Source organism: Macaca nemestrina, chromosome 20 (assembly GCF_043159975.1).
Source record: "Macaca nemestrina isolate mMacNem1 chromosome 20, mMacNem.hap1, whole genome shotgun sequence".
Lineage (NCBI taxonomy): Eukaryota > Metazoa > Chordata > Mammalia > Primates > Cercopithecidae > Macaca > Macaca nemestrina.
Genome location: NC_092144.1, coordinates 63623917 through 63651485, shown reverse-complemented (window position 1 = coordinate 63651485; position 27569 = coordinate 63623917). Strand labels below are relative to the sequence as shown.

Here is a 27569-nt window from a genome sequence, read left to right as displayed (position 1 = left end):
GTGGCTCAAGCCTGTAATCCCAGCACTTTGGGAGGCCGAGACGGGCGGATCACGAAGTCAGGAGATCGAGACCATCCTGGCTAACACCGTGAAACCCCGTCTCTACTAAAAATACAAAAAACTAGCCGGGCGAGGTGGCGGGCGCCTGTAGTCCCAGCTACTGGGGAGGCTGAGGCAGGAGAATGGCGTAAACCCGGGAGGCGGAGCTTGCAGTGAGCTGAGATCCGGCCACTGCACTCCAGCCTGGGCGACAGAGCCAGACTCCCTCTCAAAAAAAAAAAAAAAAAAAATAATAATAATAATAATAATAATAATAATAGTAAAAATAAACAAACATCTTAGAATCACCCCTTGCTGGGAACTACAGAAACGTCAAAGTCAGCGGGGCATGGTGGCTCACGCTTGTAATGCCATCACTTTGGGAGGCCAAGGCGGGAGGATTGCTGGTGGCCAGAAAGTTTGAGATCAGCCTGGGCAACATATGAAGACCCCCCATCTCTACAAAAAGTAAAAAAATTATCTGTGCGTGTGGGCGCACCTGTGGTCCCAGAGGCTGAGGTGGTGAGGTGGGAGGATAGCTTGAGCCCAGAAGGTAGAGGTTGCAATGAACCGTGTTTGTACCACTGCATCCCCAGCCTGGCCGACAGAGAGACCCTGTCTCCCCCTACCCAAAAAAAAAAAAAAAAAAAAAAGTAACGCCTGATTGCATCACTACAGATACGCCCACCCGGCCGGCCCTGTCAGTCCCACCCTGCCGGCGCAGGACTTCATAGGGTCTCAGCGTTTCCCGCTGCCATTTTAAAGATCCCGCAGCTCCAGCTCACGTCTGCTTGCAGTGAGCCTCATTGCCTCGGATCCAGGGCTCCTCGGTCGTCGCAAGTAGTCTGGTAAAAGTCTTGGGTGTCCCCCTCCTCTGTCGACCGCGGGCCGTACGGTTCGGGGTCCCGGAAGGAGGCCTCTGCAATGCGCGCGCGCTGTTGCATCAGCCTGGCCCCCTGGGCGGACTGCGGAGATACCCACTTTTCAGATGAGAATCCAAGGAGCTTGGAGCTGTGGATGTGAGCAGGGATTGCGCTGGGCTTGCATGCGTGTCCAGAGACTTGAGACCCGTTTCCTGGGTTCAGCCTTACGCAGGGGCTCTGCGGGATGCGAGAGTGATTTCAGCCTTCCATCGGTGATTTCTGTACGACCACCCAGAAATTCTCTGAGGCCGGCTGTATTATCGGCAGCATTTTAAAAATTGTGGTAGAAAATACATAATATAAAAATAACCGGGAGGCAGGAGAGTTGCTTGAACCCAGGACGCGGAGGTTGCAGTGACCCGAGACTGTGCTACTGCACTCCGGCCTGGGCAACAGAGAAGACTCCGTCTAAAAAAAAAATTTACCACCTTTTCCATTTTTTCTTTATTTTTTATTTTATTTGATTATTTTTTTATTTTATTTATTTATTTATTTATTTATTTATTTATTTATTTATTTGAGATAAGGTCTTGCCTAAGCTGACCACAAACTCCTGGGCCCTATCCATCCTCCCACCTCAGGCTCCTGAATAGCTGGGAGTACAGGGTCATCACTGTGCCTGGCTTAGCCATTTTGACTTTGTATTTTCTTTGTTCATTTATTTTCTGAGAGAAGGCCTTGCCCTGCTGCCTATGCTGGAATGCAGTGGTGCTATCACTACCCAATGCGGCCTCCACCCCCTTGGTTCAAGAAATCCTCTTGCCTCAGCCTCCCCAGTCGCTGGAACTACAGGCATGCACCACCACGCCCGGCTAATTTAAAAAATTACTTATTTTTGTAGAGACAGGGTCTCACTACGTTGCTCAGGCTGGTATCAAACTCCTGATCTCAAGTGATCCACCCACCTCAGCCTCCCACAGTGCTGGGATTACTGGCATGAGTCGCTACACCCAGTCTGCAACTATTGTTTTCAGAGCAGTTTTAAGTTTGCAGCAAAATCCAGAAGTTTTTCATGTTGCAAAACTGAAAACTATGTCCATTAAACATCCCTCTGTTCCATCCCTCTACGCCAGCCCTTGGTAGCCAGCTTTGTGTCTCTGAGTTTCACTACTCCAGATTCCTCATGCAAGTAGAATCATACAGTATTTGTCTTCTTGTGGCTTGCTTTTCTTTCTTTCTTCCTTTCCTTTTCTCTCTCTTTCTTTCTTTTTTCTTTCTTTCTTCTTTCTTTTCTTTCTTTCTTTCTTTCTTTCTTTCTTTCTTTCTTTCTTTCTTTCTTTCTTTCTTTCTTTCTTTCTTTCTTTCTTTCTTTCTTTTTCTCTCTTTCTCTCTCTCGCTCACTCCCTTTCTCCCCTTCCCTTCCCTCACCCCGTCTCCTCTCTTTTTTTTTTTTTTTTTCTTTTTTTGAGGCGGAATCTCACTCTGTCACCCAGGCTGAAGTGCGGTGGCATGGTCTTGGCTCACCACAACCTCCGCCTCCCGGGTTCAAGCAATTCTCCTGTCTCAGCCTCCTGAGTAGCTGGAATTACAGTCGCGTGCCACTGCACCTGGCTAATTTTTGTATTTTTAGTAGAGACGGAGTTTCACCATGTTGGTCAGGCTGTTCTCAAACTCCTGACCTCAAGTGATCCACTCGCCTCAGCCTCCCAAAGTGCTGAGATTACAGGCGTGAGCTACTGCGCCCGGCCAATTAACTCCAATTATATCAATTACACAGCTCCTATGTCTTGTGTGCTGGCACCATACTGGAAGCTTTTGTTTGCATCTCTTTAAAGAAGAAACTCTTCCAGTAACTTTTAGTTTTTTTTTTTCCTTGAGATGGGGGTCTCACTATGTTGCCCAGGCTGGTGTCGAACTCCTTGGGTCAAGCAATCCTCCCACCTCGGGCTCCCAAAGTGCTGGGATTTACAGGCGTGAGCCATCCCGCCCAGCCATGTAACTTTGAAAAGTATTAAAGTTCCTGTTTACATTTGAAGGCCGCAAGGTTCAGAGATGGATGATTTGCCCAGAATGTTTTTCACTACCTGCTCTTCCCAGAACTGCACTGTTCAGAGGAGCTGGTTCTAAACCTGATTCCCAGGGCCAAAGTGGTACAAATAGTCTTCGTGGCTTTCTCTCTGAGTGGCCTTCTGTCTTGTGTTCTCTGCAGATCTTAGCGCCCTCCTCAACTCCATCTCAGATGGTCTGGCAGAATATTCGCCAATTTGGTGGGAAGCTGATGCGTAGCCGGCCCCTGCAGCTGGGCCAGGGGGTCTCTGAGCATCGCTTGTCTCGTTGTCTGAAGACCCTGGATCTGGTGGCCTTGGGTGTGGGCAGCACCCTGGGAGCGGGCGTGTATGTCCTAGCCGGAGAAGTGGCCAAAGAGAAAGCTGGACCGGCCATCGTCATCTGCTTCTTGGTGGCGGCCCTGACTTCTATGTTGTCTGGACTCTGCTATGCGGAGTTTGGGGCCCGGGTGCCATGCTCCGGTTCCGCCTATCTCTACACTTACGTCACAGTGGGTCAACTGGTGGTTTTCATTACTGGCTGGAACCTCTTACTCTCCTCCGTCATTGGTGAGATGATGGGGCACAGAGGGAGGTGTGGGAAACACAAAGGAATTAGGATCTGCATAGGGAGGGGGGAGCTGGGGGAGCCATGGTGGCCTTCAGACTCGCTTTGTTTATCCACCTTGTGGGAGGGAGGGTGGCTAATGGTGGCAGGAAAAGGCCCAGATGCCCTTTACGAAGTCTCATTCTGCTTCCCTTCCGGGATTGAACAATAAGAGGAGATGGGAACTGTGGGATGTACGGGATAGGGTTCTTGTAGATTTGGGGGAGATGCGTGCCACAAACTCATTCCCCCACCATTTTTTTTTTTTTTTTTTTTTGAGACGGAGGCTTACTCTGTCACTCGGGCTAGAGTGCAGTGGTGTGATCTCAGCTCACTGCAACCCCCACCTCCCAGGTTCAAGCGATTCTCCTGCCTCAGCCTTCCAAGTAGCTGGGATTACAGGCATGCACCACTAAGCCCAGCTAATTTTTGTATTTTTAGTAGAGGCGGGGTTTTGCCATGTTGGCCAGGTTGGTCTCGAAATCCTGACCTCAGGTGATCCGTCTGCCTCGGCCTCTCACAGGCATGAGCCAGCACACTTGGCCTATTTTATTCTTCTTTTTCTTTTTCTGCTACTCCTCCCCATCCCATCAAAAGACTTTTTTTGAGATTAGGTATTTTTCTTTTCCCTTTTTCTTTTAAAAATGATTTATCCCTGGCTGGGCGCAGTGACTCACGTCTGTAATTGCAGCACTTTGGGAGGCCGAAGTGGGTGGATTACTTGAGGTCAGGAGTTCGAGACCAGAGTGGCCAACATGATGAAACCCCATCTGTACTAAAAATACAAAAATTAGTTGGGCGTGGTGGCAAGTGCCTGTAATCCCAGCTACTTGGGAGGCTGAGGCAGGAGAATCACTTGAACCCCGGAGGTGGAGGTTGCAGTGAGCCGAGATCGCGCATGGCACATGGTCAGGGTTCAGCACATGTTCATAAATGCACATTCCTCCTTCTGCCGCTGCAGGTGCCGCCAGCGTGGCCAAGGCCTGGAGTTTTGCGTTTGACAGCCTGATCGGGAGTCGCATCTCCCCTGCCCTGCAGGGCATTTCTCTGCACGTGCCTCAAGTTCTGGCCAAGTATCCAGACTTTTTTGCGCTGGGCCTGGTGTTGCTCCTCACTGGTGAGGCGGGGGTCAGAGATAGATGGGGTGAGGGGGCATGGAGGAGGAAGGGGGTGGGAAAGGCTTGGGGGAGGAGGCAATGGTGGTGGGTATTAGAAAACCAGAAGGAAGAACCTATGATGGGAATCACAGGCAGGTAAGACTGGGACCACTGTTTCCACACGTTGGCATTAACATCCTGGGGCACGTGATTCTTTGTCACGGGGCCACCCTGTGCATTACAGGGCATTGAGCAGCATCCCTGACCTCTACCCATGGGATGCCAGGGGTACCCAGCCCCAAATTAGGACAATCAGAAGCTAAGAACCACTGACTTAGAGAAGTTTCTTCCTCTCTACTTAGAACAGTTTTTTTTTTTTTTTTTTTTAAGGCAGAGTCTCTCTGTTTCCCAGGCTGAAATGCACTGACACAATCATGGCTCACTGCAGCCTCGGACTCCTGGGCTCAAGTGAGCTCAAGTGATCCTCCCATCTCAGCCTCCCAGGTAGCTGGGACTCCACACTAAAATCAATCATTTTATTTCATTTTTTATTTTTAGTTTAGTTTTTAGTTTAGTTTTTTTTTTTTCCCCCCGAGACTGAGTCTTGCTCTGTTGCCCAGGCTGGAGTGCAGTGGTGCAGTCTCAGCTCACTGCAACCTCCACCTCCTGGGTTCAAGTGATTCTCGTGCCTCAGCCTCCTGAGTAGCTGGGACAACAGGTGCGCGCCACCAAGCCCAGCTAATTTTTTGTATTTTTAGTAGAGACGGGGTTTCACCGTGTTAGCCAGGATGGTCTCGATCTCCTGACCTCGGGATCCGCCCGCCTCGGCCTCCCAAAGTGCTGGGATGACAGGTGTGAGCCACCGTGCCCGGCCTGAAATGAACCATTTTGAAACCTGCAGTTCAGTGGGATTTAGTACATTCATAACATTGTGCAGCCGCTACTTCCACCTAGTTGGGAAAGGTTTTCGTCACCCCTACGGGAAACCCTGCACCCCTTAGGCAGTCGTTCCTCATTCCCTTTGGCCCCTGGCGACCACGGATCTGCCTTCTGTCTCCGTGAGCTTACTTATTCCGGATGTTCCATGTTCGCTACAGGAGTGCTGGCTCTGGGAGCTCGGGAGTCAGCCTGGGTTTCCAAAGTCTTCACGGGTGTGAACCTCTTGGTTCTGAGCTGCGTCGTCGTCTCCGGCTTCATCAAGGGAGATCTGCACGACTGGCAGCTCACAGACGCCGACTACAAACGGGCCGGGCTGGGGTCCAACGACACCCACAGGTGAGGGCACACTGTGTGTGTTTTTTTTTTAATTATTTTTTTAATTTATATTTTAATTTATATTTACTTATATTTATTTATTTATATTTATTTTATATTTATTTATTTTATACTTATTTATTTATTTATTTATTTGAGACATGCCTGTAGTCCCAGCTACTTGGGAGGCTGAGGCAGGAGAATTGCTTTAACTGGGGGGCAGAGGTTGCAGTGAGCCGAGATCGCACCACTGACAGAGTGAGACTCCATCTCAAAAAAAAAAAAAAAATTTTTTTAAATTTTATTATTTTATTTATTTTTTTAAAATGGAGTCTCGCTCTTATCACCCAGGCTGGAGTGCAGTGGCACGATCTCGGCTCACTGCAACCTCTGCCTCCCGGGTTCAAGCAATTCTCCTGCCTCAGCCTCCGAGTAGCTAGGATTACAGGCGCTTGCCACTACGCTCGGCTAATTTTTGTATTTTTAATAAGAGATGGGGTTTTACCATGTTGGCCAGGCTGGTCTCGAACTCCTGACCTCAAGTGATCTGCCCACCTCTGCCTCCCAAAGTGCTAGGATTTCAGGTGTGAGCCACTGTGCCTGGCCTGTTTTTTTATTTTAAAATTTATTTTTATTTTTATTTTTTGAGACAGAGTCTCGCTCTGTTGCCCAGGCTAAAGTTCAGTGGCACAATCTTGGCTCACTGCAACCTCTACCTCCCGGGTTCAAGCGATTCTCCTGCTTCAGCCTCCTGAGTATCTGGGATTACAGGTGCCTGCCACCACACCTGGCCAATTTGTTTTTTTTGGTTTTTTTGTTTTTTTTTTTTAGTAGAGATGGGGTTTCGCCATGTTGGCCAGGCTGGTCTCAAACTCCTGACCTCAGGTGATCTGCCCACCTTAGCCTCTCAAAGTGCTGGGATTACAGGTGTGAACCACTCACTGCTCCTAGCCTAAAATTTATTTTTATTTTTTGAAACAGGGTCTTGCTCTGTCCCTCAGGCTGGAGTGCTTTAGCATGATCATGGCTCACTGCAGCCTCTGCCTCCCAGGCTCAAGCGATCATCTAGAGTAGCTAGGACTATAGGTGTGCACCACCGCACCTAGCTAAGTTTTTAATTTTTTGTAGAGATGGGGTTTTGCCATGTTGCCCAGGCTGGTCTCAGCCTCTGGGCTCAAGATCCACCTGACTCAGCCTCCCAAAGTGCTGGGATTATAGGCGTGAGCCATTGCAACTGGCCAGAGGTGCCCTCTTGGACACAGGAGTGGGGGCTGGGGTGCAGAACCTGGACTATTGTGGGAACAGGGGGAATCTGGGCTGACGGAGCCGGATGACGGGGTGTGGGGAAGGCAGTGGAGGTCCAGGGCTTGTGGAATTAACTGAGCAGTTGGAGTTAACTGAGTCGTCCCAGAAAGACAGCTGCACACCTTACCAATGTTTCTTGTTCCTTCTCTTCCCGCAGCTTGGGCTCACTGGGCTCTGGCGGGTTTGTGCCTTTTGGCTTTGGCGGGATTCTCCATGGAGCAGCTACGTGTTTCTTTGCGTTTGTGGGTTTTGATGGCATCGCCACCACAGGTAACACGGTCGTTCTGTCTCATCGGGGGTTGGGCACAGTTTGGGCTGCCGCTGGGCACAGGTTTCATTAAAGGCTACCCTTCTTTCGGATGGGGAACAGGGAAGAGGGTTTCGCACCCTCGCTTCTGTGCGTTTTCCTGGCCCTGTCCTGCAGGAGAAGAAGCCCTCCACCCTCACCGCTCCATCCCTCTGGGCATCGTGACGTCGATCTTCATCTGCTTCTTGGCCTATTTTGGTGTCTCAGCGGCTCTCACCCTCATGGTGCCCTACTACCTGATATGTCCCGAGAACCCCTTGCCGGAGGCTTTTGTCCACATTGGATGGGCCCCCATCAGATATGCTGTGGCCGTCGGCACCCTCTGTGCCCTGTCCTCCAGGTCAATGCTGGACGCTCTCTCCCCGTCTGCTGTCTGGTTCTCGGGTGTCCTGGGCCTTGTGTAAAGGGAGGAGACGCTTCACCCACAGAGGTGATGGAGCGGAAGCCCCAGTCCCTCTTGCTTCCTGAGTCCCCATGCGTGTTCCCATTTTCTCCTGCATGCAGCCTCCTGGGTGTCATGTTCCCCGTGCCTCGCGTGCTCTACTCGATGGCCGAGGACGGGCTCCTTTTCCGTGGACTCGCCCAGATCCACACCCGCACCAGCACCCCTGTGGTGGCCACTGTTGTTTCTGGGACCGTTGCAGGTAAAGGCCCAGAATTCAGGCTTTCTTTCATCCGTTTTCTATGCGTTAGTTCCTCATCCTCTCCTACAGCCCATCCATTTTCACTTTTATTATTATTCATTAATTAAAAAAAAATTTTTGTCTATTACAAAAGTTTATTTAATAAAAAGTTTAACAGGAAAATGGGACTGGGCTCAGTGGCTCATGCTTATAATCCCAGCACTTTGGGAGGCTGAGGTGGGAGGATCGCTTGAGCCCAGGAGGTTGAGGCTGCAGTGAGCCGAGGTCACGCCACTGCACTGCAGCCTGGGTGACAAAGCAAGACCCTGTCTCAAAATAAAATAAAATAAAATAAAATAAAATAAAATAAAATAAGATAAGATAAGATAAGATATAAGATAAGATAAGATAAAATAAAATAAAATAAAAAATAAAATAAAATAAAGGCAGGGTGCAGTGGCTGATGCCTGTAACGCCCGTACTTTGGGAGGCCAAGGCAGAATCACTTGAGCCCAGGAGTTTGAGACCAGCCTGGGCAACAGAGCCAGACCCTGAGATCATTTTTTTGTCTCTGCAAAAAAACTTTTAACCATTAGCTGGCTGTGGGAGGCGGAGCTTGCTGTGAGCTGAGATCATGCCACTGCACTCCAGCCTGGGCAACAGAGCGAGACTCCATCTCAAACAAACAAACAAAAAATTAGCTGGGTGTGGTGGTACACCTGTAGTCCCAGCTACTCGGGAGGCTGAGGTGGGAGGATGGCTTGAGCGCAGCAGGTTAGGGCTGCAGTGAGGTACGATGATTCCTGTTTTTAAAGAAAAGAAAGGGCCAGGCGCGGTGGCTCACGCCTGTAATCCCAGCACTTTGGGAGGCCAAGACAGGTGGATCATGAGGTCAGGAGATCGAGACCATCCTGGCAAACACGGTGAAACTCCGTCTCTACTAAAAAATACAAAAAAAAACTAGCCGGGCGAGGTGGCGGGCACCTGTAGTCCCAGCTACTCAGGAGGCTGAGGCAGGAGAATGGCGTGAACCCAGGAGGTGGAGCTTGCAGTGAGCTGAGATCCGGCCACTGCACTCCAACCTGGGCAACAGAGCGAGACTCCGTCTCAAAAAAAAAAAAAAAAAAAAAGAAAGAAAAAAAAATTTAAGGAAAATGTACATAATCTAACTTTTGTTGTTGTTGAGACAAGATCTCACTCTCACCCATGCCAGTGTACAGTGGCACCACACTCAGCTAATATTTAAATTTTGTAGAGGTGGGGGTCTCACTATGTTGCCCAGGCTGATGTGGAAGCTCTGGGCTCAAGCAGTCCCCCCGCCTGGGCCTCCCTAAGTGCTGAGATTACAGACATGAGCCCCCGCACCTGGCCACATTCCTAGTATTGATTAACACAATAATTGTACATATTCATGGGGTACAGTATGATATTTCCATACATGTATACAAGATGTAATAATCAAATCAAGGTAATACCACAACCATCACTTCAAACATTGATTATTTCCTTGCATTGGGAACACTGAAAACCTATTTTTCCATCTCTCATTTTCTTTTTTTTTTTTTTGGAGACAGAATCTCGCTCTGTAGCCCAGGCTGGAGTGCAGTGGCACGATCTCAGCTCACTGCAACCTCCGTCTCCCAGCTCCACGCAATTCTCCTGCCTGAGCCTCTGGAGTAGCTGGGATTACAGGCACGTGCTACCACGCCCGGCTAATTTTTGTATTAGAGATGAGGTTTCACCATGTTGGCCAGGATGGTCTTGAACTCCTGACCTCAGGTGATCTGCCTACCTCAGCCTCCCAAAGTGCTTTTCCAGCTCTTATAAGTTGTTAACGACAGTCACCCTCTAATGCTGTAGAACATTGGAACTTACCGGGTTTTGTGCCCTGACTGTAGCAATCATGGCTTTCCTGTTTGAGCTCAGTGACCTTGTGAACCTCTCGTCCATCGGGACTATGCTTGCTTACTCCTTGGTGGCCTTTTCTGTTCTTGTCCTCAGGTGAGACTGGGGTCCTAGACACGTGAAGATTGATGGGGTTCCCAGCCCTCCTCTGCCTGCCTCCTGGCCCTCGGTGCATTGCTACACATACAGGAGTGGGAGGAGTACAGTAGCCCCTGCTTATCCACGGAGGACACGTTCCAAGACCCTCAGCCCGTGCCCGAAACCGCGGATAGTACCAGTCCCTATATATGATCATTTTCCCATCCATAACTCAGATGTCTAAAGTGATTTAACACAGCCGGTAGCGTTCACAGCAGGGACACACTGGACAAAAGGATGATTTACATCCTGGGCGTGGGGAGCGTGGAATGCTGCTACTTGAAGCTGCACACAATTGAAAACTTACGAATTACGGTGGGGCGCGATGGCTCACGCCTGTAATCCCTGAACTTTGGGAGGCCGAGACAGGTGGCTCACTTGAGGTCAGGAGTTTGAGACCAGCTTGGCCAACATGGTGAAACCTGGCATCTACTAAAAATACAAAAATTAGCTGGGCGTGGTGGTGGTCTCCTGTAATCCCAGCTACTCAGGAGGCTGAGGCAGGAGATTGCTTGAACCTGGGAGGCGGAGGTGGTTGCAGGGAGCCGAGATTGTGCCACTGCACTCCAGCCTGGGTGACAGAGTGAATAAAAAAGAAAAGAAAACTTACGAATTACTGCTGGACTTTTCCATGTATTATTTTTGGGCTGTAGTGGACACGGGTAGATGAAACTCGGATACGTGGGAGCTACCATGGGTGTATTAGGCTCTCTGATGTTGGATGAACAGGGACATGGGTTAGTCTTGCCCTCCTCTCTCTGATTCAGGTACCAGCCAGACCAGAATTTCAGCAAGAATGAGAAGCCGAAGGAGGAAGTAGTTGAGATGAATTCTGTACCCAAAGCGAAATGCCCAGAACGTGTTCCTGAAGCGTCCAGCACTCCGACGAGTCTGTGGAGCCCTGTCAGCGCCATCCCCACCCCGAGATCTGGCCGCACCGTCTATGGAGGTGCCTTTCTGCTTGGTGAGCAGTGGGGTTTCTCTGCGGGGTGTTTTGAACCTGATAGGAAGGGGCAGGGGGCCGGGTAGGGAGTGTGTGGCTTTGGTAGTTGAAAGGAGTCTTGAATTTATGGTGGCCCTTCTTAGTAGGGGCACTTTTGGCCGGGCACGGTGGCTTACACATGGAATCCTAGCACTTTGGGAGGCTGCGGAGGAGCGACTGCTTGAGCCTGGGCAGTCGAGGCTTCAGTGAGTCAAGATCACACCACTGCACTATAGTCTGGGCAATGGGGTGAGATCCCGTCTCAAAAAAACAAAAAACCATATATATATATATATATATATATGCACACACACATATATGCACACACAAATACATATATGAAATAAGTTTAGGCTGGGTGTGGTGGTCGCTTTGGAAGTCTGAGGTGAGTGGATCACTTGAGGTCAGGAGTTGAGACCAGCCTGGCCAACATGGTGAAGCCCTGTCTCTACTAAAAATACAAAAAATTAGGTTGGGCGCAGTGGCTCACACCTGTAATCCCAGCACGTGGGGAGGCCGAGGGGAGCGCGGATCACAAGGTCAGGAGTTTGAGACCAGCCTAGCCAACATGGCGAAACCCCATCTCTACTAAAAACACAAAAATTAGCTGGGCGTGGTGGCAGGTACCTGTGATCCCAGCTACTCGGGAGGCTGAGGCAGGAGAATCACTTGAACCCAGGAGGCAAAGGTTGCAGTGAGCCAAGATTGTGCCACTGCACTCCATCCTGGGCAACAAGAGTGAAAATACATCTAAAAAAATAAACATTATTTGGTTGTGCTGGCACGTGCCTGTAGTCCTTACTGGGGAGGCTGGGACACACACACACACACACACACACACACACATATACACACATATATATGTGTGGTTTGGGAGATAGGACGTGGCCCAAGATCTTCACTTATTTAGCTTCTGGAGTTGAACTTGCTCTCCCCAACCTTGAGCCTTTTCCAGTTGTCCTGCTGACCATGCTCTGCCTGGTACTGGCCCATTGGCCCAAACGCCTGTTCTCTGGAGAGCCGATCTACGTCACAGCTGCTGTGCTACTGCTGGTGCTCATTGCAGGACTCACTTTCACCATCTGGAGACAGCCCCAGAGCAACACTCCTCTCTACTTCAAGGTAGGTGACCTTAGGTCCCCACACCACCCTCCTGAGTCGGTGGACTCTGCAGGCCTCAAGCTCTAACTACTCTACAGGACCAGGGGAAAAAAGGGCAGTTGCTAAAACCAATGGAGTGTTCATGGACATCCCCTCCAGCCCCCACCTATCGGTACTTCCCAAAACCTGTTTCTTCCAGAACACCCAATGGGATACCCACTCGGAACAGGCATTGAGCCAGGTGAGGTGGCTCACACTTGTAATGCCAGCACTTAGGGAGGCCGAGGCGGGTGGATTGCTTGAGGCCAGGAGTTCGGGAATAGCCTGACCAACATGGTGAAATCCCGGTTCTACTAAAAATACAAAAATTAGGCCAGGCGCAGTGGCTCACGCCTGTAATCCCAGCACTTTGGGAGGCTGAGACGGGCGGATCACGAGGTCAGGAGATTGAGACCATTTGGCTAACATGATGAAACCCCGTCTCTAATAAAAATACAAAAAAACTAGCCGGGCGTGGTGGCGGGCGCCTGTAGTCCCAGCTACTCGGGAGGCTGAGGCAGGAGAATGGCGTCAACCCGGGAGGCGGAGCTTGCAGTGAGCCGAGATCGCGCCACTGCACTCCAGCCTGGGTGACAGAGCGAGACTCTGTCTCAAAAAAAAAAAAAAAAAAAAAAAAAACCCAAAAATTAGCCAGGCATGGTGGTGCGTGCCTGTAATCCCAGCTACTCAGGAGGCTGAAGCAGGAGAATCACTTGAACCCAGGAGGCGGAGATTGCATTCAGCCAAGATCATGCCACTGCACTCCAGCCTGGGTGATAGAGCGAGACTCTGTCTCAAAAAAAACAAACAAACAAACAAAAAAAAAAAAGAATAGGCATTGAATATGCAACTGGAACAGAGCTGTGGTCTTCCTGCCCCTTGGGCTAAGGGTCCCTTGCAGACATTTGTGGTGTGCTCAGTGTTAACTCCTTGCCTGCAGGTCCCCCTGTTGCCTGTCCTCCGGTTGGTCAGCATCTCTGTGAATGTTTATCTGATGATGCAGATGACCACTGAGGCCTGGGCCCAGTTTGGAGTCTGGATGTTGATTGGTGAGTGGCTTCCTGGAAAAAAAGAGGCGTCTTGGGTGTCCAACACTCTTCCCGCGACCTCTCCCTACATCTGTCTCAGGCTGACAGTGTGGGCTGTGCCTGTAGTCCCAGCTACTCAGGAGATGAAGGCAGGAGCATTGCTTGAGACCAGGAGCTCCAGACCAGCCTGGGCAACATGGCGAGACTCCATCTCTACCAAAATTAAAAACTGGCCGCACACAGTGGCTCGCGCCTATAATCCCTGCACTTCAGGGGGCCGAGGCAGGTGGATCGCCTAAGATCAGGAGTTCAAGAACAGTCTGGCCAACATGGTGAAACCTCCTCTCTACTAAAAATACAAAAAAGTAGCCGGGTGTGGTGGCAGGTTCCTGTAATCCCACCTACTTAGGAGGCTGAGACATGAGAATCACTTGAACCTGGGAGGCGGAGGTTGCAGTGAGTCAAGATCATGCCATTGCACTCCAGCCCAGGTGACAGGAGCCCAGATTGTGCCACTGCACTCCAGCCTGGGTGACAGAGTAAGATTCTGTCTCAAAAAAAAAAAAAAAAAAAAAAAAAAATTAGCCGGGCACAGTGGCACCCGCCTGTAGTCATTATCTATTCTGAAGGTTGAAGTGGGAGGATTGCTTGAACCCGGGAGATCGAGGCTGCAGTGAGCCATGATCATGCCACTGCACTCCAGCCTGGGCAACAGAGCGAAGCTCTATCTCTAAATAAAAGAAACAAGAAAACCTCCAAATAAACAGACCACAGTATAATCGCTATAGGGCATTTATAAGGGAAGGGGTGACTACATTTCCTCTCATTGTCTCATTTCCCTGTTAGGATTTGCTGTATATTTTGGATATGGGATCCGACACAGCTTGGAGAACGATCAACAGCCACCTGCGTCAAGCTCCAGACTCCTCATGAAAACATCCCTAGTGCCTCGCTGAACTAGTTTAACCACAGAAAAGGGATGGGCCAGTCCACTGGAGGTGTCCTCTGTATGAAGGGAGAGTGAAGCTCTGCCGAGTGTGAAGGTGGGATGCATTTAAAGCCCCATGTGCATTGCCAGTGAGCAAATGCTTTTTTAAAAACTTTATTTTGTTTTTTGTTTGTTTGTTTGTTATAGAGATGAGGACTTGCTCTGTTGCCCAGGCGGAACTTGAACACTTGAACTCCTGGGCTCAAGTGATCCTCCTGCCTCAGTCTTCCGAGTAGCTGGGACTACAGGCACCTCATTATGCCCAGCTTAACAAAGTAACTTTATTATTATTATTATTATTTTTTCTTTTTGAGACAGTCTCGCTCTGTCGCCCAGGCTGGGGTGCAGTGGTGTGATCTTGGCCCACTGCAATCTCCGCCTCCTGGGTTCAAGTGATTCTCCTGCGTCAGCCTCCAGAGTAGCTAGGATTACAGGCACGTGCCACTGTGCCCGGCTAATTGTTATTAGTAGACACGGGGTTTCACCATGTTGGCCAACTGGTCTTGAACTCCTGATCTCAAGTGATCCACCTGCCTCAGCCTCCCAAAGTGCTGAGATTACAGGCCTGAGCCACTGTGCCTAGCCAAAATAACTTTAAAAACTTACATTTAAAAAAAAATTGACAAATAAAAATTGTGTATGTTTATGATGTACAATTGCATATATTGTATGTATTAAAATTGTCTATGTTTATGCTGTACATGATACTTGGAAATATGTATACATTGTGGAATTGCTAAATCAGGTTGATTAACATATTCATTACCTTACATACCATTTTTTTTGTGGTGAAAACATTGAAAATGGCCAAGTGTGGTGGCTCATGCCTGTAATCCCAGCACTTTAGGAGGCCAGGGTGGGTGGACCATCTGAGGTCAGGCCTGGCCAACGTGTTGAAACCCCGTCTCTACTAAAGATACAGACAATTAACTGGGGTGCAGTGGCAGGTGCCTGTAATCCCAGCTACTTGGGAGGCTGAGGCAGGAGAATTGCTTGAACCCAGAAGCGAAGGTTGCAGTGAGCTGAGATCGTGCCATTGCACTCCAGCTTGGGCAACAAAAATGAAACTCATCTCAAAAAAAAAAAAAAAAAATAGCCGGGTGTGGTCTGGAACTCCTGGCCTCAAGTGATCCTCCTGTCTCAGCCTCCCGAGTAGCTGGGAATACAGGCATGCAGCACCGCACCAGGGTAATTTTTGTATTTATAGTAGAGATGGAGTTTCACCATGTTGCCCAGGCTGGTCTCAAACTCCTGAGCTCAAGCCATCCTCCTGCCTCCGCCTCCCAAAGTGCTGAGATTCCAGGCGTGAGCCAGCGTGCCTGGCCATCATGTTTACTTTAAACAGATTTTCTCTGGCATCTTCTAAGAGACTTGTATCTGATCTTTACTGAAAGTCACATTCTCAGCAAGACTTAACCTGACATCCTGAGTAAAATTGCAAATTCCACAGATGCCCTCAGTCTTTCCTGTCCTCGGCTTCTCCTCTGTTTCCCGGCATGGCTTGAAGCACAACGACATTCCACCTGTTTACTCAGGATGTGTCTTGCCATTAAGGTCCCTGCCTGCAGGCAGCTGGCCTGATTTCACCTGAGACTTTTGTCAAAACACTTACTCTCTCATTTTGTGTCCTTATTTAAAGTTTCAGTTGTCTAGTTCATTTGCTACATTATAGCTGAATAACTGTGAGTCCAGTCTGGCAAAAGAGAGAAGGTAGATTGTTCCTCCAATATCCTCATGGGTTTTGCCACATACTGCACAGAAAGTCAGTGATCAATGTAATTTTTACAAAGGAGATCCTGAGGATATAACAGGAAGTTCCTTGAGTAAATGACAATGTCCATGTATCTGTGTCATGGAAGAAAGTTAAATTAATGCTATAAAAATGGTGTGGCTGGGCGCAGTGGCTCACGCCTGTAATCCCAGCACTTTGGGAGACCAAGGTGGGTGGATCAGGAGGTCAGGAGTGCAAGACCAGCCTGGCTAAGATGGTGAAACCCCGTCTGTACTAAAAATACAAAAATTAGTCTGGCAGGATGGCAAGCGCCTGTAATCCCAGCTACTCGGGAGGCTGAGGCAGAGAATTGCTTGAACCCAGGAGGTGAAGGTTGAGCTGCAGCGAGCTGAGATTGCACCACTGCACTCCAGCCTGGGTGACAGAGCTAGAATCCATCTCAAAAAAAAAAAAAAAAAAGTGTAATAAGTGGAAATGTTGACACAAACGAATAGACAGGAGGAGATTTTTGGCCTGGCATGGTGGCTTACGTCTGTAATTCCAGCACTGGAGACCAGCCTGGCCAACATGGTGAAAATTCATCTCTACTAAAATCACATAAATTAGTTGGGCATGGTGGTGCACGCCTGTAATCCCAGCTACTCAGGAGGCTGAGACAGGATTATCGCTTAAACCCAGGAGGTAGAGGTTGCACTGAGCCAAGATTGTACCACTGTACTACAGCTTGGGCGACAGAGTGAGACTGTCTCAAAATAAAAGATTTTGAAAAATACTGCCACATTTTTATCTAGAACTGGTGCTGTTCAAACAAATACGATGAGAATCAAATATGTAATTTCTTTCTTTTTTTTTTTTTGAGACAGTCTTGCTCTTGCCCAGAGCAAGCCTTGCTCAGGCTGGAATGCAGTGGCGCAATCTTGGCTCATTGCAACCTCTGCCTCATGGGCTCAAAGGAGTCTTTTGACTCAGCCTCCCGAATAGCTGGAATTACAGGCATGCACCACCACGCCCGGCAATTTTTGTATTTTTTAGTTTCAACATGTTGGCCAGGCTGGTCTCAAACTCCTGACCTCTGGCAACCCACCCTCCTCAGCTTCCCAAAGTGCTGGGATTAGAGGCCTGAGCCACCGCACCTGGCCAAGTATGTAATTTCAATATTTCTAGTAGCCACATTAAAAAAGCAAAGATAGGCCGGGTGCGGTGAAACTAAAATACAAAAACAAAATTAGCCAGGTGTGGTGGCAGGCGCCTGTAGCCCCAGCTACTCCAGAGGCTGAGGCAGGAGAATGGCATGAACCCGGGAGGCGGAGCTTGCAGTGAGCCGAGATCACGCCACTGCACTCCAGCCTGGGTGACAGAGTGAGACAGAGTCTCGAAAAAAAAAAAGCAAAAATAACTTGAAATTCTAACCCAAAATACCTAAATTCTAATACCCAAAATGTTAACATTAATCAACAGAAAGCATTAATATATAATCAATATAAAAATAAAATATTAACATGATCAATATAAAATATACAAATAAATAAAGTATGAAAATATTTTACTATTAACAGATGTGACTGTGGGTTGCAGTTCATGATGGCTGATGGACACAGCTAGTGTATGCTGCTCTCATGGAGAGGAAACAGGGTAACTGCCCGGTCTTCAAGGGCATAGACCAGGACCCCACACTGGGATTCACCAGGGCTGTGGTGGGACTTGGAGAACAGGCGAGGTTGGGCAGCTGCCCTCCTGGGATTGGAGCGGAGCGGGGGGAAGCTCCCTGATGCAGAGAAAGGGTGAGAGTGAGAGCCCCTGGGGTTCCCACATTTCTTTTTTTTTTTTCCCTTTGGTGTGATCTCGGCTCACAGCAGCCTCTGCTACCCGGGTTCAAGCGATTCTCCTGCCTCAGTCTCCCAGGTAGCGGAGATTACAGGCGCTCGCCACCATGCCCGGCTAATTTTTTTTTTTTGTATTTTTAGTAGAGGGAGTTTCTCCATGTTGGTCTTGAACTCCTGACCTCAGGTGATCCACCCGCCGTGGCCTACTAAAGTGCTGGGATTACAGGCGTGAGCCACCGCGCCCGGCCAGGGACCCACACTTCTGACACAGTCTTTTGCAATCCTGGGCAGAGAAGAGCCCCTCGGACCCCCTGAGCTTCCAGAGCAAGCTGGAGGCAGCCTGGAGTGTCTGCAGAGCAGCCTTCAAGCCCGTGTGGAACCCCACAGGCCTTGGACCCCTGGACGCCCCGTGAGCACCCTGGTGTCAGCTGCCACAGCCCCAGCAACAAGGAAGGCCAGGCCCTTTGTCCCCCTGCTAGTGAAGCCGCCTGTGCGAAAGTTCTGTCTGTCAGTGGGAAAATGCGAACAGTAAGCTAAGCTAACTCACCCTCCATTAATCCTGGGCTGTTGGGCCAAGCTAATTTTTGAAGACATTTAGGCTACAGTTTAAATGACCATAGGCTTTACTCTGAACTCGACTGCTTTTGTAAAGCTAATAGGAGCCCATCAGGCTGAGGCAGGGGGAAGAACCGGAATCCTGCTAAGGCGCTGACATTCCAGAGGTTGGAAGATAAACAGCTTCCCCACTTGGTCTTTTCAGATACCTTTCCAGGTTTTTTTTTTTTTTTTTTGCATGTCTGACACCCTTGGCTGCACCTGGACCAACAGCCCCGCTCCTGTGTCCCCACTTAGGAGCGAATCGGCCCCCAGGAGGCCTAGGATTTCACCTCTGCCCCAACTAATCAGTAGCAAGCATCTGTAACCTGCGGACCCCCACCCCTTCCAAGTTGCCTTTGATTTTACTTCCTCAAAACTGCCTTTGAAAACCTAACCTGTGAGCCTTGGATGGTTTGAGTATGAACTCCATCTCCCACGTGTCATGACCGGCCTCGTGTCTCTCAAACTCTTTCTCTCCTGCCATGCCCTGGTCTGTCTTTATGCAGAGGGTGGAAAGAACCCGTGGTGAAGTTATGCTAGGATCATGCTGAGGACAGGATGGATGGGCTGTAGGCCCTGCCTCCGCTGCTCCTTGCCAGGCCAGGCTGACCGGCTTGGGCCCCCAGCACAGCTGCCCCGTCCCAGCCTCAGCACCCTGGTCGGTGGCCTCTCCACATTCCGCTGGCAGGGAACTCCCAGAGGTAACTGACAGGCCCTCCGTGGTGGCTGCCACTGGGGTCCTGCCCCTGCTGCCCTCAGGCTGGGGCCCCAACTTTCCTGTGGCTCTTGACTGTCTACCGCAGGCTCCCTGCCCAGAGGGGCTCACTACCTACTGGCTTCCAGTGCTCACCCCCACACCCCCCAGGCATTTCAGCTGTGACCCAGAGAGTGCCCATCTGCCAACCCTATCCAACAGGCCTGGGATCATCCCCCAGGCTCCTATTGCCAGAGTGCCCTGCCTGCACCCGCTGGAGAGTTGGCCAGTGAGCCGGGGACCAGCCCGCCCCTCTCCATCAGAGTCAGCACCTGAATGCTGCGCCAGCCCCACCTCCATTCCAGCCCCACTGGGACTCATACATGCATTCCAGTGGGCCATGGAGCTCAGGGAACTGGGGAACTGCCCACCCCATTCCAACACTGCTGGTGCCTGACCACTTCCCTCAGGGCCTGAGGTCAGGCCCAGCCAGCTGGCCACCACCACAACACACACCTGCACAGCTCCAGAGGTGGTGCCCCTTTTACATGAAGCTGCAGTGCCAGTGCATGAGAGGCCAGGTGTGCCCTCAATCTCCCTGGACCAGGCTGAGTGACCATGTGCAGCTCCAAAACCACTCCACAGAGAGCCGTGAAACAGGCATTTCCCGAGGCTCTCCACCACACTGTGGTCCTGGGAAAGAGTGTAGTGTGCTGGCTGGGTGATGTGGCCCATGCCTGTAATCCCAGCACTTTGGGAGGCCAAGGCGGGTGGATCACTTGAGGTCAGAAGTTCGAGACCAGCCTGGCCAATATGGTGAAACCCCATCTCTACTAAAAATACAAAAATTAGCCAGGTGTGGTGGTACATACCTGTAATCCCAGCTGCTCGGGAGGCTGAGGCAGGAGAATTGCTTGAACCCCAGAGGCAGAGGTTGCAGTGAGCTGATATTGTGCCACTGCACTCAAGTCTGGGTGACAGAGCAAGACTCCATGTCAAAAAAAAAAAAAAAAAAAAAGTACAGTGACTGGGCTCAGTGGCTCATGCCTGTAATCGCAAGACTTTGGGAGGCTGAGGCAAGTGGATCACCTGAGGTCAGGAGTCCAGCTTGGCTGAAACCCTGTCTCTACTAAAAATACAAAAGTTAGCCAGGCGTGGTGGCTGGCACCTGTAATCCCAGCTACTTGGGAGGCCGAGGCACGAGAATCGCTTGAACCCAGAAGGCGGAGGTTGCAGTGAGCTGAGATCATGCCACCGCACTCCAGCCTGGGCGACAGAACAAGACTGTCTCACAAAAAAAAAAAAAAAAAGAAGAAAGAAAGGAGTACAGTGTGCATCTGAACTAGGAGCCATGAACCCCATGATAGGGGTGTGACGGGACACGATTCATGTTCCTGCCAGTCTAGATGAGAAGCTGGTGCAATGTCCTCACCCCCCACCCCTCAGCCCTACACATAGGCCTCAGCACATTTCACCTGGAGTTCCTCTTAGCCACCCTCATAGGCCTGGTGCCTGCCCTCATCATTGGGGTATTCCTCTGCAAGCTATGGGCTCCAGCTCTGCCCAGCTGTGTCCCCCACCCCAGGGAACAGGAAGCTCATGGCACCAGGCACTCCATGCTCCAGCCCAGCACCTGAAACAACAGACAGTACTTCCCAGAAAACCAAGATCAGGTACAAGCCCACCTGCTTCTGTCGCAGGCAACATTCAACCTGAAGTGCCATCTCCTGGCCTGTAGGTTGAACTGCACAGCCCAATATAAACCTGCCAAAGGCTGGGCACGGTGGCTCACGCCTGTAATCCCAGCACTTTTGGGAGGCCAAGGCGGGTGGATTGCCTGAGATCAGGAGTTTCAGACCAGCCTGGCCAACATGGTGAAACCCTGCCTCTACTAAAAATACAAAAATTAGCCATGTGTGGTGGCATGCGTCTATAATCCCAGTCATTCAGGAGGCTGAGGCAGGAGAAACGATTGAACCCGGGATGTGGAGGTTGCAGTGAGCTGAGATGGCACCATTGCACTCCAGCCTGTGTGGCGGGAGCAAGACTCCATCTCTAAATAAATAAATAGAACCTGCCAAAAAAAGTGCATAGGGCTATAGAAACAAGGCCAAAAACCCTACCCAATGTTCTCTACAATCACACTCCCTAGGGAGTAGGGGAAAGGGGAGGGGGACAATAATAATATAGGGAAACAAAAAGAAAAAGTTCTATCTGCATGAAAATAATTACAAAAATCAGAAGTGCCAGCGTTTCCAGATGAAAAGGAACCAGTGTTAAGAATTCTGGCACCTGGCTGGGTGCGGTGGCTCACTCCCGTAATCCCAGCACTTTGGGAGGCCGAGGCGAGTGGATCACCTGAGGTCAGGAGTTTGAGACCAGCCTGGCCAACATGGTGAAACCCTGTCTCTACTAAAAATACAAAAATAAGCCGGGCATGGTGGCGTGTGCCTGTAATCCCAGCTACTTGGGAGGCTGAGGCAGGAGAATTGCTTGAATCTGGGAGGTGAAAGTTGCAATGAGCTGAGATTGTGCCACAGTCTGGGCAACAGAGCAAGACTACATCTTAAAAAAAAAAAAAAAAAAAAAAATCCAACATCCCTTTATGATAAAAACCCTCAACAAACTTGGCATTGAAGGAACATACCTCAAAATAATAAGAGCTGTCTATGGCGAACATACAGCCAACATTGTACTGAATGGGCAAAAGCTGGAAGCATTTTCCTTAAGAACAGGAAAAAGACAAAGCCGCCACTCCCACCACTTTTGTTCACCATAGTACTGGAAGCCCTAGTCGGAGCAATCAGGCAAGAGAAAGAAAGAAAAGGCATCCCCAAAGGGAATGGAATGAAGAAGTCAAGTCATCTCTCTTCACGGATGATATAATTCTATACCAAGAAAACTCTACTCTGCCAAATGGCTCCTAGAACTGATCAACAACTTCAGTAAAATTTCAGGATATGAAATCAGTGTACGAAAATCAGTAGCATTTCTATACACCAATAATGTTCAAGCTGAGAGTGAAATCAAGAACGCAATCGCATTTACAATAGACACACACACACACACCCCCCTAGGAACATATCTAACCAAGGAACTGGAAGGTCTCAACAAGGAGAACTACAAAACACTGCTGAAATGGGCCAGGTGCAGTGGCTCATGCCTGTAACCCCAGGACTTTGGGAGGCTGAGGCAGGTGGATCACTTGAGGTCAGGAGTTCGAGACCAGCCTGGCCAATATGGTGAAATCCCGTCTCTACTAAAAATACAAAAATTAGCTGGGCGTGGTGCTGTGCACCTGTAGTCCCAGCTACTCAGGAAGCTGAGGCAGAAGAATCGCTTGAACCCGTGAGGTGGGGGTTGCAGTGAACTGAGGTTGTACCACTGCACTCCAGCCTGGGTGACATAGTGAGACTCTGTCTCAAAAAACAAACCAAACACTGCTGAAAGAAATCGTTGACACAAACAAATGAAAAAACTTTCCTTGCTCATGGGTTAGCAGAATCAATATTATTAAAAAGACCACATTGCCAGGCGAGGTGGCTCACGCCTGTAATCCCAGCACTTTGGGAGGCCGAGGCCGGGGGATCATGAGGTCAGGAGTTAGAGACAAGCCTGACCAACATGGTGAAATATTGTCTCTACTAAAAATACAAAAATTAGCCAGGCGTGGTGGCGGGCGCCTGTAATCCCAGTTACTTGGAGGCTGAGACCTGAGAATTGCTTGAACCTGGGAGGCGGAGGTTGCGGTGAGCCAAGATTGTGCCCCTGCACTCCAGCCCGGGCGACAGAGAGAGACTCCATCTGAAAAACAAAAGCCATTTTAGGATAAATGCTTGAGGTGATGAATATCCCATTACACTGATGTGATTATTGTACATTGTGTACCTGTTTCAGAATATTTCATGTAACCCATAAATACGTACACCTACTATGTACCCCCAATTTTAATAATTAAAATAATTTTAAAATGGCCATTTACCCAAAGCAATCTAGAATCATCAAACTACCAATATTATTTTTCACAGAATTATAAAAAACGACTGTAGGCCGGGCAAGGTGGCTCATGCCTGTAATACCAGCACTTTGGGAGGCCAAGGTGGGCAGATCACCTTAGGCCAGGAGTTTGAGACCAGCGTAGCCAATATGGCGAAACCCCGTCTCCACTAAAAATACAAAAATTAGCCAGGTGTGGTGGTACGTGCTTGTAATCTCAGCTACTCAGGAGCCTAAGGCAGGAGAACTGCCTGAACCCGGGAGGCAGAGGTCGCAGTAAACTGACATTACGCCACTGCACTCCAGCCTGGGTGACAGAGTGAGACTCTGTTTCAAAAAAAAAAAAACATTGTAAAAGTCATATAGAGCCTAAAATGAGCCCAATAGCCAAAGCGATCTTAAGGCAAAAGAACAAAGCTGGAGGCATGACGTTCCAGCTTCAAACTGTACAAGGATACAGTAACTAGGAGCTTCCTGATAGCTGAGGACTTGTAGGCTCCTGGAGAGTAGTGTGCCAAGGGAGGGCGCAGAAACTCTTCACCCCTTCTCCCATACCTCCTGCTATGCATCTTTTCATCTGTGTCATTTGTAATGTCCTTTTAATAAGCCAGTAAATGTAAAACAAAAAAAGTATACAGTAACCAAAACACCATGTTACTGGTACAAAAATAGACACATAGGCTAGGCGCAGTGACTCACGCCTGTAATCGCAGCACTTTGGGAGGCAGAGGCAGGCAGATCATTTGAGATCAGGAGTTTGAGACCAGCCTGGCCAACATGGTGAAACCCCATCTCTACTAAATGTACAAAAATTACCTGGGCGTGATCGTGCGTGCCTGTAATCCCAGCTATCCGGCAGGTTGAGGCAGGAGAATTGCTTGAACCTGGGGGCAGAGGTTGCAGTGAGCTGATATTGTGCCACTGTACTCCAGCCTGGGTGACAGGGTGAGACTCTGTCAAAAAAAAAAAAAAAAAAAAAAGGCACATATAGTAATGGAACAGAATGGAGAACCCAGAAATAAAGTCACACACCTACAACCTTCTGATGATGGACAAAGCTGACAAAAACAAGCAAAGGGGAAAGGACTTCCTATTCAATAAATGGTGCTGGAATAACTGGCTAGCCACATGCAGAAGGCTGACACTGGGCAGGGTGTAGTGCGGCTCATGTCTGTAATCCCAGCACTTTCGGAGGGCAAGATGAGATAGCTTGAGTCCAAGAGTTCAAAACCAACCTGGGCAACATGGCCAGATCCCGTCTCTGCAAAAATTAAAGAAAAATTAACTGGGAATGGTGGTGCGTGTTTGCAGTCTCAGCTACTCGGGAGGCTGAGGTGGGAGGATTGCTTGAGTCTGGTGGGCAGAGGCTGCAGTGAGCCAAGATCACGCTACTGTACTTCAGCCTGGATGACAGAGTGAGACTGACAGCACTCTTAGTGCTGCAATCAACATATGAGTACACATGTCTTTTTGGTAGAACAATTAATGGGATTTTCTTTTCTTTTTTTTTTTTTTTTTTTTTTTTTGAGACAGGGTCTCGCTCTGTCACCGAGGTTGGAGGGCAGTGGCGCAATGTCAGCTCACTGCAGCCTCCGCCTCCTGGGTTCAAGCAATTCTCCTGCCTCAGCCTCCTGAGTAGCTGGCATTACAGGTGCCCATCACCACAACCGACTAATTTTTGTGTTTTTAGTAGAGATGGGGTTTTACCATGTTGACCAGCCTGGTCTCAAACTCCTGACCTCAAGTGATCCACCCAGCTCAGCCTCCCAAAGTGCTGGGATTACAGGTGTGAGCCACTGTGCCCGGCCTAGGATTTTCTAAAAAACAAACAAACAAAAAAGAATGAAACTGGACTCCTGCCTTTCACCATATTGAAAAATTGACTCAAGACTAAAGATTTAAATGTGAGATATCAAACTATAAAAATCCTGGAGTGGGCTGGGCGCAGTGGCTCAAGCCTGTAATCCCAACACTCTGGGAGGCCAAGGTGGGCGGATCACCTGAGGTCAGGAGGCCAATGTGGGAGAATGGCTTGAGCCCAGGAGTCCAAGAGCAGCCTGGGAAACATAACAAGCCCCCATCTTTTTTGTTTTTCTTTCCTATTTCAGTTCACTGCAACCTGTGCTTCTCAGGTTCGAGCGATTCTCCTGCTTCAGCCTCCCTGGTAGCTGGGAGTCTCACTCTGTCTCCCAGGCTGGAGTGCAGTGGTGCAATCTCGGCTCACTGCAACCTCCACCTCTTTGGTTCAAGCAATTCTCCTTCCCCAGCCTCCTGAGTACCTGGGATTACAGGCACCCGCCACCACAACCGGCTAGTTTTTATATTTTTAATAGTTTTTATATTTTTAATTTTTAATAGGGTTTCGTGATGTTGGTCAGGCTGGTCTCAAACTCCTGACCTCAGATGATCTGCCTGCCCAGGCCTCCCAAAGTGCTGGGATTAAAGGCATGAGCCACTGCACCCGGCCCAGAGTCTTGCTCTGTTGCCCAGGCTGGTCTCAAACTCCTGTCTTCTAGTGATTCTCCTGCCTTGCCTTCTGAAGTGCTGGGATTACAGGTGTGTACCACTGTTCCAGGATCTTTTTGTACATTGTAGGGGATAAGAGCGGTTTTCACATTTTTATTTTTTTTCTTTTCTTTTTTTTTTTCTTAGACATGGTCTTACTCTGACTCCCAGGCTAGAGTGCAGTTCTGCAATCACAGCTCACCACAGCCTTGACCTCTCAGGCTCAGGGGATCCTCCCACCTCAGCCTCTTGAGTAGCTGAGACTACGGGTGAGCGCCATCACCCCCTTCTAAGTTTTCCATTTTTTGTAGAGACGAGGTCTCTCAATGCCATCCAGGCTAGTCTCTTGAGTTCCCGCCTTGGTCTCCGGAAATGCTGGGATTACAAGCGTGAGTCACCATGCCCCGCCAGTTTTCGCATTTTTTAAAGCTTGTAAAAATAAAGAGGAATACGTGACAGAGAACACATGCGCCCTGCAAAATACGTGTCTAGTGAGATTTACTAACCGGCCCTTAACAGACAGTTTGCTGACCCTTGGTGCTGTGAAAACTTGTGAAATAAATGACTCCAGGTTTAGTGCAAACTCAGGTGAGGTCACCCCATACATTTGTCCAAAGAGCAAGTGGAATGCGTGCAGTTATTCTGTTGGTCTTGCTGTGTGCATGTGTTCAGATGGGGCGGCTTTGGGTGATGAGTTTCACTCAGCCACATGTGCCTAAAAGAGCTCCGAACCTTCCCCATTGCCCTTTGGCTTCCGTAACTATGTAATTACTGCCTCTCTAGAAAATGATGTCTGCTCTGCAGTAAATACTTTCTCATAAATTCTTTATTTTTTATTTTACACATAATAATGACATGTGTTTATGGGATACAGAGTGATAATTTGATTTCTGTACACAATGTGTAATGATCAAATCAGAGTAATTAGCATATCCATTACCTCAAACATTTATTATTTGTATTGCGAACATTCAAAACCCTTCTAGCTTTTATTTATTTATTTAGAGACAGGGTCTCCTTCTGTTGCCCAGGCTGGAGTGCAGTGGCGCAATCACAGCTCACTGCAGCCTCGACCTCCTGGGCTCATGGGCTCAGGTGATCCTCCCACCTCAGCCTCCTGAGTAGCTGGGTCTGCAGGTGGGTGCCACCACATCAGGCTACTTTTGTATTTTGTTTTTTAGATATTATATATATAATATATATGTAATTTTTTTTTTAATTTAAAAAATTGTTTTGGAGACACTCACTCTTGCACAGGCTGGACTGCAGTGGCACGATCTCGGCTCATTGAAACTTCCACCTCCTGGGTTCAAGCGATTCTCCTGCCTCAGCCTCCTGAATAGCTGGGATTACAGGCATCTGCCACCACACCCAGCGAATTTTGTATTTTTAATAGAGATGGGGTTTCCCCATGTTGGTCTGGCTGATCTTGAACTCCTGATCTCAGGTGATCCACCCGCCTCGGCCTCCCAAAGTGCTGGGATTACAGGTGTGAGCCACCACACCTGGCTTAATAAGGACTTACTTTAGTAAAGCTCTTTGACTTCATGGTCACCCCTTGCCCCATGGCTCTTACTGCTTTTTGTAGTTTTTCGTTTGTTTGTTTGTTTTTTCGAGAGAGAGTCTTGCTCTGTCACCCAGGCTGGAGTGAAGTGGTTCACTCTCAGCTCACCGTAACCTCTGCCTCCTGATTTCAAGTGATTCTCCTGCTTCAGCCTGCTGAGTAGCTGGGATTACAGGCATGGGCCACTACACCCGGCTACTTTTTGTATTTTAGTAGAGACAACTTAGGTTTCACTAAGTTGACCAGGCTGGTCTTTAACTACTGACCTCAGTCGATCTGCCTGCATAGGCCTCCCAAAGTGCTGGCATTACAGGCATGGGCCACTGCGCCTGGCCAC

General features: G+C 49.1%; 1 protein-coding gene across 1 annotated transcript; it reads left to right on the top strand.

Annotated features, from left to right (window-relative positions):
* The first annotated feature begins 4406 nt into the window (after positions 1 to 4406).
* On the top strand, positions 4407 to 14974 carry LOC105497026 (cationic amino acid transporter 3-like). The gene is made up of 10 exons (XM_071087748.1): positions 4407 to 4671; positions 5749 to 5926; positions 7368 to 7480; positions 7635 to 7857; positions 8022 to 8161; positions 10039 to 10141; positions 10951 to 11147; positions 12121 to 12287; positions 13246 to 13354; positions 14180 to 14974. Exons 1-10 carry the CDS (start codon positions 4488 to 4490, stop codon positions 14287 to 14289), a joined length of 1524 nt encoding a protein of 507 aa, XP_070943849.1. The 5' UTR covers positions 4407 to 4487; the 3' UTR covers positions 14290 to 14974.
* The last annotated feature ends 12595 nt before the right edge of the window (positions 14975 to 27569 follow it).

Bases quoted from the DNA above. Each gene is read 5' to 3' on its own strand.
- LOC105497026 (XM_071087748.1), top strand. From the start codon at position 4,488: ATGCACATTCCTCCTTCTGCCGCTGCAGGTGCCGCCAGCGTGGCCAAG. The intron at 8,162-10,038 runs GTAAAGGCCCAG...CCCTGACTGTAG, and splicing joins TGTTTCTGGGACCGTTGCAG to CAATCATGGCTTTCCTGTTT. The intron at 11,148-12,120 runs GTGAGCAGTGGG...AGCCTTTTCCAG, and splicing joins TGGAGGTGCCTTTCTGCTTG to TTGTCCTGCTGACCATGCTC.